Raw genomic sequence first — 12,143 nt, forward strand, 5'->3', positions numbered from 1 at the left:
CCCAAAGGCGGGGGTTGGGGGGGGTTGGCTGAGAAATACTTAGCTGGTGGGCCAATGGGGAGGCGGGCCACATTTCCCACTGAAAGCCCCCTTGTCGGACAGCTAACCCCAAATGGGGCTGCTCAGTTTCCTAACCTGATCAATATAAAACGTAACGGTAAAACGCGGGCAGCAGCTGAGGGTTGAGGTCAATTATCTAAACTATTTCTCTTTTCTGCTGTCCTTTCATGCCCGCCCTGCCTTCTTTAAGGAACTCATCACAATCACCGGCTATGAGAAAAACACTGAGGCTGCCCGAGATGCCATCTTGAAAATTGTAGCCGATCTTGAGGAGATGGTCAGCGAAGATGTCCGCCTGGATCACAGAGTCCACGCCCGCATCATCGGTGGGAGAGGCAAAGCCATCCGCAAACTCATGGAAGAATTCCGGGTAGGGGGTCAGGCTTAGAGCTAGGTGGGAGACATGGCAGGGACTTTCCCCTCCCAGGGAATTCTGGGAAAGAAGCCCCATTAGTGCCCCATCTACTACAGGTAGTCCTCATCTTAACAACAGTTCATTTAGTGACCATTCAAAGGAGTGGTGCGGTGGCCTAGAGATGGGGCTCTTGCCTCACAATCAGGATGATGTGATTTCGATCTTAGGCAGAGGCAGATATTTCTCTCTCTGGGAACAATGAGAATATATCTGCTGAACAAAACTCCACATTGGCGACAGGAAGGGCATCGGTCATTAAAACATTCTGCTAGCTCCATTCAGTTGCCCAGACTCCACCCCACAAGGGATTATGGGGTCGTTAAAAGACAATGCTGATTTTAGTGATCATTCACAGTTACAATGGCTCTGGGAAAAAATGATTTATGACCATTTTTCACACTTAACAACCATTGCAGCATCCTCATGGTCGTGCGATTGAAATTCAGATGTTTGGCAACTGACTCAGACTTATGATGGTCGCAGTGCCCCTTTTTGCCACCTTCTGACAAGCAAAGTCAATGGGGGAGGCCAGATTCACCTCGTGACCCATGTTTCTAACTTTCTAACAGCTGCAGTGATTCACTTAACAACGATGGCAGGAAAGGTCGGGAAATGGGGTGCAAATCACTTAACAAGTGTCTCACTAGCAATAGAAATTTGGTGCCCAATTGTGGCACTATCTGTACCACAAGGATGTCTGAGTGAAATGGTAGCCAGTTTGTTTTTTCTCTTTATCGGTGGAAGGAAAAATCATTTCGCTTTCCTTAGAAAGTAACATTTTCTTCGAGTTGAACTTGACTTTGTGTGTTTGTTTTGGGGCCACAGGACAAATATGGTTGGCTCTCATTTTATGTTCCTGTTCGGTCTAAAGCTCTGGGATTTTCCTGGTCAGCTTTTGGAGATCCGCCGAGATCAGGTAGGGATCTTACTTATTTCAAAACAGCTTTTTCTTCTCGGCAGGTGGATATCCGCTTCCCGCAGCCAGGTGCCAGCGACCCAGATAGAGTCACCGTGACAGGGCTGCCTGAAAACGTAGATGATGCCATCGACCACATGCTTAACCTGGAAGAGGAATATGTGAGAGGGAATTTGGAGGGTTTTAGGATGTGGGTGTGTGAGGGGGAAGCATTGGTGGTATTTAATTTTTTTTTACTTCCGGTTGTGTGGGCGTGACATGGTGGGTGGGTGTGGCAGGGGAAAGATACTGCAAAATCCCCATTCCCTCCCCACCCCACTAACCTGCTTTCCAGCTCCATTCTCCTGTGCAGGGCAACAAAAGAAGACCCAGCCAATCAGCTGGGACTCGGGAGGCAGAGAATAGATGGGGGCGGGGCCAGTCAGAGGTGGGATTTGCCAATTGTCTGAAGTACTCAAAATTTCCGCTACCGGTTCTCCAGAACCAGTCAGAACCAGCTAAATGCCACCTCTGGGAAAAAGCTAATTGAAAGAACAGAGGGAGAACAAAGGGAGGGCATCATTTTGCTCTGCTGCTTCAGAATTTCCCCCACAGCTATTCATTCACTAGGGTAGAGTCTCCAACCTTGGCAACTTTAAGACTCGTGTCTTCAACTCCCAGAATTCCTCAGCCAGCTCTGGCTGAAGAATTCTGGGAGTTGAAGTCCACAAGTCTTAAAAGTTGCCAAGGTTGGAGACCCCTGTGCTAGGGAGATTTTAAAGACCATGTTTCCAAGGAAAAACCTTTCCTGAGGTCTCTGCTTTTGTGTCAGGCTCACTGTGTACGCCAAACCAAGAAATCAATTCCACAAGAAAGTTACAATTACATTGATGATTATGGGTCAGCTTCTTTACTTTCTCTTTTACAATTTCCTTATAAAATCTTACAAAAGTAAGCTTCTACATTTATAGGCAAGAAAAATCAAATGCACAGGTACAGCATAAGTGGTACCTCACTCAATAGTAGTAGTTGTGAGAGGGATCTTGGGAGTCCCAGTGGACAACCATTTAAATAGGAGCCAGCCGTGTGCTGCGGCTGCCAAAAAAGCCAACACAGTTCTAGGCTGCATAAACAGAGGGAGAGAATCAAGATCATGTGAAGTGTTAATACCACTTTATAAGGCCTTGGGAAGGCCACACTTGGAATACCGCATCCGGTTTTGGTCACCACGATGTAAACAAGATGTTGAGACTCTAGAAAGAGTGCAGACAAGAGCAACAAAGGTGATTAGGGGACTGGAGGCTAAAACATATAAAAATGATTGCTGGAATTGGGTATGTCTAGTCTAATGAAAAGAAGGACTAGGGGTGACATGATAGCAGTCTTCCAATATCTCAGGGGCTGCCACAAAGAAGAGGGAGTCAAGCTATTCTCCAAAGCATCTGAGGGCAGGACAAGAAGCAATGGGTGGAAACTAATCAAGGAGAGAAACAACCTTAGTACTAAGGAAAAATTTCCTAACAGTTAGAACAATTAATCAGTGGAACAACTTGCCTCCAGAAGTTGTCAATGTTCCAATACTGGAAGTTTTAAAGAAGACATTGGATAATCATTTGTTTGAAATGGTATAGGGTTTCTTGCCTGAGCAGGGGGTTGGACTAGAAGACCTCCAAGGTCCCTTCCAACTCTGTTATTCTATTCTCTACTTTGGGTTATTTTACTTTGGGTGTCCAAGGAGATTTTGGTTCTTGCACTTCTCGCAGCCTCAACTGCCATTTACAGCTGCTGTAATTTGGCTTTGAGGTTGCCTTCCCATCTTCTGGGTCTGCCTCATGTTCTTTGACCACCTCCTCTTTTTATGGATGCCTTAAATTGTAACCCAAACTTGGAAACTTTATGACTTGTGGACTCTTAACTCCCAGAATTCTATGCTGGCTGAAGAATTTTGGGAGTTGAAGTCCACAAGTTGTAAGTCATCAAGGCTGGGGATCCCTCCTGTTAATATTACCATATAACCCATCTATAGTTGCAGGTAGAATCATTGTGTTTCCACAACAACCCCTGAGCAGGTGCATTTGATCAAAAGAGTAAGCTTGGCTAATCTTAATCTTGGCTGGGTTTTAGGAACAGTTTGGCCTGTTGCACAGATCCAACCTGTTTCATGAGTTTAATGCATCAATACATGGTGAGAACTTTGGCAGTGGGTGGCTTCAATAATCCAATTAATTGTGGAGCAGTAATTACATATTCTGGGCATGCATCCCCAGAATGCGGTGCCCAAAGGAAGTGAGATACTTTAGAACATGAAACTTGTTATTTGCACCTTGGGATATCATCAAATACCTTTTTCAAGCAGCAGCAGGAAAGATATCGTGCCAATTGCCTGCAGGGCAAGGTAATGAAATGACCATGTCATAACTGAAATGAATCAATCTGAAGTTTTGTTGTTTACAAAGTGCTCAGACTCACAATCTCTGGTGTGACAATTGTGATGTATGCCCGATTCTAATGGTGGACTCCAAAGGCATCTATCTGGTTCTTCTTTGAGCAAAAATCCTGAGCTGATTTTCTCTTAGGAGGGCAGAAACGGGCATGATTTTGCCATTCCAAAATATCTGCCTATCTTTCTGTTTCTGTTTCTCCCCCCTCTCCCCCCCACTCCTCTCTCTCTCTCTCAAATATTCTGTCTTTCTGTCTGCCAACTCACCCACCTATCTAGCTATTTATTTATTTTTATTTAGTTAGTTAGTTTATTTGTTTAGTTTGCCAAGCATGTATGAGGAAACAAGTATAAATATGAACATATAAGAATAAGCAGGTATAAGTATAAATGAGTACGAATACATGGGAACAATAGGACAGGGATGGTAGGTACGCTGGTGTGCTTATGCATGCCCTCCTTACAGACCACTTAGGAATGGAGTGAGGTCCACGGTACAGTTTAAGGTTAAAGTTTTGCAGGATTGAGGATGTGACAACAGAGTCAGGTAGTGAGTTTCAGGCATTGACCACTCTGTTGCTGAAGTTGTGTTTTCTGCAATAGAGTTTGGAGCGGTTTACTTTGAGTTTGTATCTATTGTTTGCCCATGTGTTATTGTGGTTGAAGCTGAAATAGTAATTGAAAAGTAGGTTGTTGTAGCAGACAATTTTGTGTACTAAGCTTAGGTCAGACCGTAGGCGGTGTAGTTCTAAGTTGTCTAGCTATCTATTATCTATTTTCTATCTATTTATTATCTATATTTGCTTATCATCTATCAATCTTATGTATATCATATATCTATTGTTTGTCTCTACCTTGCTCTCTATCATCTGTCTGAATGTCTGTCGGTCCGTCCATCCATCCCTCCATCCAATCTATCTAATCATTTGTAGCTCACGGAAAAGCCAACCTAAGTTTGGGAATTATTGTCCACAGTTTCTTAACGGACAGCTGTCTCCTTGCAGATGATGGATGTGGTGGAAACGGAAACCATGGCTGCTTACATGAAACCTCCCTCCCGCTTGGAAGAGGAGCCTCGGGGCCCCGCCAAGGGATTTGTAGTGCGTGACGCCCCCTGGAATGCATCTGGGAACAAGGTTGGGTTCAACACTGTCGGTGGTCCCTCCTTCACTTCGTTTGACCAGTTGACCAGCTTCAAATCTTGATAAAGAGCTGGAGGACTCAGCTCTCTAGTTGTCAATGATGAGTGGTTGGTCGCCCAGTAGCCAGATGTTTAGACTGGAGTTGGCATTTTCCTTCCCAATAGACCCAGGATAGGCAGATGGGTTACATAACTTGTGTTATTATTTTGAGAAATGTGAATTTGAAAAAAAAAAATACAGATAATCCTAAACTTACAACAATTCATTTAGTGACTGTTCAAAGTTACAATATCAATGTAAAGGTAACTTATGACCATTTTTCACACTTACAACCATTGCAACATCACCACGGTCACGTGATCAAAATTCAGACGCTTGGCAACTGACTCGTATTTATGACAGTTGCTGTGATCCCTTTTTGCGACCTTCTGACAGGCAAGGTCAAAGGGGAAGCCAGGTTCCCTTAACAACCGTGTTACTAAACTTTTCAACTGTGGTGATTCACTTAATAACATCAGCAGGAAAGACTGTAAAATGGGGCAGATTTGACTTAACAAATGTCTCCGTTAGCAATAGAAATTTTGGGCTCGATTGCACTCGTAAGTTAAGGAATACCTGCGTGGTTTGGAACGTGTTTTCTTACCTTAATAAAGCTCCCCTTCATTTATTCCTTATTCACATGAGAGCTTCTTTTCTTGGGCTGCCATCTAGAAGGAAGGAAGGAAGGAAAGAGGGAGGAAGGAAGGAAGGAAGGAAGGAAAGGAGGGAATGGAGGAAGGAAGAGGGAAGGAAGAAGGAAAAAAAGAAAAAATAAACTCAGCAACTGAAATTTTCATTTTTAATTGTCAACTTCTTGCCATCAGTGACCAGACTAGATACAATTGGGGGGGAAAAAGTGGGGGGGACAAGCACTGCATTAGCTGAACTAACTTATTCCATGCAGGACATCCAGGGTACAGGAAGTCCTCAACTTACGACCACAATGGAGCCCAAAATTTGGTTGCTAAGTGAGACGTTTGTGAAGTGCGTTTTGCCCCGTATTACAACCATTCTTGCTTCCATGATTAAGTGAACCACTGAGCTTCATAAGTTACTAACCCGGTTGTTAAGTGAATCTGACTTCCCTATTGTCAGAAGGTCGCAAAAGGGGATGAAATGACCCCACAAGTCTCATAAATATGAACCAGTTGAATTTTGATCGCATGATTGTGGGGATGCTTGAAAGGTAACTGAAAAACAGTCATAAGTCACTTTTTTCGATGGTGCCGTAACTTTGAACAGTCACTAAAGAACGGTTGTAAGTCAAGGACTACCTGTACATCCTTTGTTTCAGGACTGCCTAAGGAAAGCACCCCCTCTGAACTCGACTGTCCTCTTTTTGTTTCAGGCCCCAGATGTGAGCAGCGCCGAAGAGTTCCCCATTTTTGGCACCGGCGTGGTCCCTAAGCAGGCATCGGTTTGGGGCCCCAAGAAGTTTTGAGGCCAGGGACCACCACGGCTGGCTCGCCAGGCAAGGCCTCATGGTCTGGGGGGAGCCTCTGTGGCACCACCAGCTCCCTGCCGCCAGCCGTCACTCTTCCTCTCCGAGACTCTCTCCTCTTCCTCCTCGCCCGTGACTCTGTGCAAAACCATTAACCGATCAAAAAAGCCATAGCCTCCCTCCTGTTCCTTTCTTCTTGTGGAGCCAAAAGTAGGCCAGGTTTTAAGCACACCTATGTTCAAGGAGCATTGTGCAGCTAGCGGGGTTCCCCCCCCCCCTCACTCCATTTGCCAGATTTCAGGGCATTAAACTCCTTGCTTGACCCCCCCTTGCTTCCGCCTCTCAGCCGTGAAAGAAGTCCTAAACTTTTTCTGTCCAGTTCCTTCTCTTCTCAGGGTGACGTGGGCCCATCCACGCATCCAGATCTCCTGGAAGAGCTGGAAGGAGAGGGGTTTGTCGGGGGTGGGGGTGGGGGTGAGGTTCAGACTTGCTGGAGTACAATTCCTCGCTCACCCAACCATCACGCTCTGCTTTCGGATGCCAGAAGCGGCTTCAGCTTGGCTTGTTTCCTAGCTCTGCTCTGCTAGTGAATTTGGAGCTGGGAAGGACCAAAACTGGAGGAAGAAACATTCTTGCAAAGAGAGGGTGTGTGTTTGTGTGTGTGTGTGTGTGTGTATGTGTGAAGATCTAGAAACGAGATTCTGGCTTGCTGTGGGTGAAAGGCCCACTTTGGAAGCAGGTAGCACTTAGAAACTTTGACAACTAGCAGCCTTCCTTCTCCACCTCCTCCTCCTCCCTTTTCACATCGGTGACCCCTCTCTGGAGTCTGAAAATGTTCTTTTTCCCCCTCTTCTTCCTCCATTTTCAACTATTTCTCATCTCCTTTCCCCCAGCTCCCCTTTCTTCCCTTTCCCTTTGTCTTCCATCTACTCGCTTTGAACAGTGTCAAGGGAAAATAGGCAACCATTGGTCCAAGAGGCAAATGTTCTTGTCGACTTCCCTTTTTTGGTGACTAGTCCTCATCATACTTCCCAGGTTTTAAACTGTGATTTCTCAAGCGGGAGGGTGTGTTCGGGCGTGTGTCCACATGAGAGCGCGTGGGTGTACGTGAGAAAGGCGAAGGTGTGAGTTAATACCCCCTCCCTAGCTCCATCTCTTCTCTTGCCACCGACAATCCAGGTTGTCCTGGCTGTGCGACGGGGCACAACGTAACAAATGAAAAAAAGGAAAAGGAAAAAACGACAACAACCTGGAAGAGCGACACAACCCAGTTTTTCCTTTTTTCTTCTTTTTTTCTTTTCTTTCTGAGGAAGGCAAGGTTTTGGGGAGAAATAAAAATATGACAAAAATCAGAAGACACTATTGGCCTTAACAGGGGGTGGGGGGAAAACAACAGGACGGGGCGTGAGAAGGAGGGAAAAAAGGAACTTACGTTTGACAAAGGAAATATGCAAACTCTGTAGGTCACACAGTGACTGGATTTTTTTTTCTAATTCCAAATTAAAAAAAAACAGCGTGGGGAAAATAAAAACTCTTGGTGAATTTTTGATGCGTCAGTTGAGCTGTGTGGGAGTCTTTTTGCTTTCTCCATACTGAAAGGGAAATCCCACTTATTGTAGCTACTGTTCTTCTGTTGCTATTCCAGTGGAGAGACGAATACAGGTAGTCCTTGACTTACAACCATGACCGTTCGAAATTACAACAGCACTGAAAAAAAGTGACGGAGCATGTTCTCACAATTGTTGAAAAATATCCATAGCTGGACTTAAATCGGGACCAGAATTTCCTTTGCTAAGCCAGGTAGTGATAGAGTGAATAGAATAGAACAGAACAGAACGTAAATTAGAATATAGATAGAATCCAATAGAATAGAATAGGAATGTAAAGTAATTAGAATAGAACAGAATAGAATAAAATGTAAATCAGAATATAGAATAGAATCCAGTAGAGTAGAATAATAGAGCAGAGCAGCCAGAGCATTAGAATTAGGATACAATAGAATACAGAACAGAATAGAACAGAACAGAATAACAAAATTGGAAAGGACCTTGGAGATCTTATATCTAGTCCAACCCTCTACTCAGATAAATGGTTGCCCAATCTCTTCCTAAAAACTTCCCTTAGGTGCTCTGGAGAATAGCTTGACTTCCTCTTCTTTGTGGCAGCCCTTCAATCTCTTCTTAAAAACTTCCAGAGATGGAACACCCACAACTTTTGGAGGCAAGTTCTCACTGTCAGGAAATTCCTCCTTAGTTCTAGGTTGTTTCTCTCCTTGATTAGTTTCTATACATTGCTTCTTCTGACCTCAGGTGCTTTGGAGAAGTTTGACTCCCTCTTTGTGGTTGTCCCTCAAATATCGGAACACTGCTACTATGTCACCCCTAGTCCTTATTTTCACCAAACTTAGATGTACCCAATTCCACCAACCATTCCTTATAAGTTTTTAGCCTCCGGTCTCCTAATGATGTGAGCTTCATTCGATTTTCTGCATTTGATTTTACGATCTCTCCCCCGCCCACATTTGTTAATAGAATCACTAGCTGTTAAGTGAACCATGCTGCCGTTGAAGTTGAATCAACTTCCCCCATTGACTTTGCTTGTCAGAAACTGGCCGGGAAGGAGACAAATGATCAAATTCCCACCCCAGCTCAACTCATAAATACATGCCAGTTGCCAAGCGCCCAATCTTTTGATCACGTGACACAAGGATTCTGCGACAGTCCTAAATCTGAAAACCTGGTCCTAAGTCCCTTATTTTCAATGCTGTAACTTCAGTCGCTAAGCAAATGGCTTTTAAGTCAAGGACTAGCTGTGGTCTCCATTTGGGCCAATAAGAAACAAAGCTGATGTAACACAGCCCTGACACTGTATTTCTTGTGTTCTTCTCAACCTTCCCAATGAGGTCTTTCCGGTCTGGAAAAGCAATCCAATCTTCTTAAGAACTGCTCCTTCGGGTGACAGATTTGACTCGTTAATCCCACGGGGTCAAAGCAGCCAGTCGAAGTTGGGACATGGGAAATCAGTTCTGGCTCAGCGCTGATCCTCCTTCTGTAGGAGGAGATCAGCCAGGGCAAGTCAGCCATTGTTTACTTTCTGCTTTATTTTTGCCTTTTTATCCAGTATAATTACTACGAAACTGGAGAGGGCCCACCAGCAACCAGTTATGGGCGGGGTTTAGGATGTCTTTCATCTCACACAAATTCCACCAAAACACTTAAAATTTGTGAGGAACAAAAACCCACAATTCAGGTGATCCTTTGGCAAAAGTTCTGCCTCTTTGAAACAGCGTAAATCACTGCGATCAGAAATTGTCAGGCCGTCATCAAATATATAAATTGCTGAGTCACTCAGGCATACAAATTAAAGAGAGACAGAGAGTTTGGTGTAGGGGTTATGGTGTCAGTCTAGAAACCAGGATATTGTGTTCCAGTCCTGCCTTAAGCCCAAAGCCAGTTGGGTGACCTTGGGCCAGTCACTCACTCTGGGCCCTAGGAAGGAAGCAACGGCAAACCTCTTCTGAAAAATCTTGCTGCAGGGACTAATCCAGGCAGCTACCAGGAGTCAACGCTGACTCAAAAGTCCCACTCACACACCCCAAAAAGCCCACAATAGTATTTTTGCTTATTGTTAGGGAGCTCGGCCATTGCTATTTATGGCTAAGCATGTTGAAGGGGACTCCTTGTTTGTCATTATCCAACTAATTATGGTTTATTGGAAACTGATTACATGTACAAGCCAACTCAGCAGTTCATGTACGATGTTAAAAGGCAGCACACAAACATACAAGTTGAAGAAATTTGCGTTGTGCAGCCCACCAAGCAGGGACAAAGAAGCTGTGATACCCACAGTAAATTTCTGCCGTTCACTGATATTCACTGCCATTCCATACACAAATGGCTACTTCTGCCAAGTATGTTCCTTTCATTCCCAATTTGTTTTTATCTGAATGCAAACAGCTTTATCTACCACAGGAAATGCTGAATGGGGCTTGCAAACCTAATGAAAAGACGCCTACAAATTAAAGCAGAGACCGAAAATGCAGGAAGCATTTTTTAATTAACAGCCAGGTTTAAAAACACGATCCTTCCCTTGTATAAAGCAGGCTCTTCAGTCGCTAGAGCAGGGGTTCCCACCCCCTGGAGGTGCGAGACGATATTCCAGGGGGTGTGAGAAAAGCCCAGGTAAATAATAGGATATCGGCTATATGTTGGCATTTTTATTATTTATTTCAGGGGGTGCGAGGTTCGAGTGAAATTTCGTTAAGGGTGCGGGGCGAAAAAAAAGGTTGGAAACCACTGCGCTAGAGAATGTAAGTATTTTTTGAAAAACCACAGGAGCTCCCAGGTGTGCAGAAATGGCGAAGTAATTGGGTGGACTTCGCCATCAGCTAAAAGGCTAGGATGGGGTGGAAGTCCCCATCCATGCTGCCCATCCACCCAGGTCAATTTTTGGATCACTCTTAACACCATATGGCTGCAAAAGAGATGCTCGGCCTTAGCCAGTTCTATTGCACCTTCGGCCTGGCCCAGCATTGAATTCATTTTGCCAGATGCCCCATTCGAGCCAATAATTACCCCGGGAGGAGAAACTGGGATTCAAGAATTGATTTCTGTGCAGAATTAAAAGAGTTAATCAAAGGCATTTCAGAATTGAGATATGCTCAGGAGCCAAGTCCAAATCGAGCAGGCCTGCGGATAAACCGAGCCCCAAATTTCTGTGGCTAAGCAAGGCAGTTAAGGGAATTTTTACTCATTTTACAGCCTTTGTCACCACAGTTGACAAATGAAATCGCTGCAGACCTTAACTTAGTAACACAATTTTTAGATGAATCTGGCTTCCCCATTGACTTTGTTTTTCAAAAGGTGATCGCAAAACCATGGGACACTGCAACTGTCATAAATATGAGTCAGTGGCCAAATACCTGGATTTTGATCATGTAACCTTGGGGATGCTGCAATGGTCATAAGTGAAAAATGCTCAATAAGTCACTTTTTTTTTCAGTGCCACTGTAACTTTGAACTGTCATTAAACTAATGGTTGTAAGTTGAGAATCACAGTGCTGGTATACCATATATTACACATACACGTCAGAATGTCCTGAGATTTCATCATTTGTTCCCAGTATCAAACACAATTTAGACTGAACATTCCATAATAAGAGGGGGGGGGGGTGCACTTACTAAACTAAATTCTGCAGTTTTTAACTTGCTAATGAATGTTTTACCTCCGGACTTTTAACTTTTTACCTCTGAATTTTTGCTGTGCAAAATGCTACATTATTTTTCCACCAGTAATAGGTGGACTTTCAAAATTCTTTTTCGCACTTACACATCCACAATTGCGCCAACCCTTCCTATAAGTGGAAGGTTTGTAGTTGGCCTCTTTAGCTTTTAATGACAAGTGTCAAAAAAGACGTGGGCCCACTGCTAATTCTAACCATGGCTTACCAAGCAAAAGGGCAATGTGATTAAGAGAGACTAGCTCTGATAAAAGCTAAACCGTGGCTTGTTTGCAAAAGCCCCTTAGTGGTTTACTAGTGGGTTAATAGCCCTGGGGGAGAATACAGGTCATCCACAGTTCATTTAGTGATGGGTCAGAAGTTACAACTGCCCTGAAAAAAGTAACATGACCATTTTTCACACTTAATGAGTGCTGCAGCATTCCCCATGGTTGCGTGATTTACATTCAGATGCTTGAGACAAGAATTATGA

General features: G+C 44.1%; 1 protein-coding gene across 2 annotated transcripts in view; it reads left to right on the top strand.

Moving 5' to 3' along the window:
- LOC113422769 (vigilin-like) overlaps positions 1-7,982 on the top strand; it is a 47,467-nt gene extending 39,485 nt beyond the window's left edge. The window contains exons 24-27 of one of the 2 annotated variants that reach the window (XR_015746024.1): positions 251-386; positions 1,436-1,552; positions 4,815-4,946; positions 6,340-7,975. Coding sequence is in view for 1 of the 2 variants with exons in the window: in XM_087947692.1 (XP_087803818.1) it covers positions 251-430; positions 1,436-1,552; positions 4,815-4,946; positions 6,340-6,432 (522 nt within the window). In the remaining variant the exon portion in view is untranslated. Of the gene's footprint in view, positions 1-250; positions 431-1,435; positions 1,553-4,814; positions 4,947-6,339 lie in introns of both variants that reach the window. The other variant, XM_087947692.1, reaches the window with a different exon arrangement.
- The last annotated feature ends 4,161 nt before the right edge of the window (positions 7,983-12,143 follow it).

The sequence above is a fragment of the Notechis scutatus genome, chromosome Z, assembly GCF_049901735.1.
Source record: "Notechis scutatus isolate UNSWTSFEM ecotype Mainland chromosome Z, rNotScu1.2, whole genome shotgun sequence".
In the NCBI taxonomy this organism is placed as follows: domain Eukaryota; kingdom Metazoa; phylum Chordata; class Lepidosauria; order Squamata; family Elapidae; genus Notechis; species Notechis scutatus.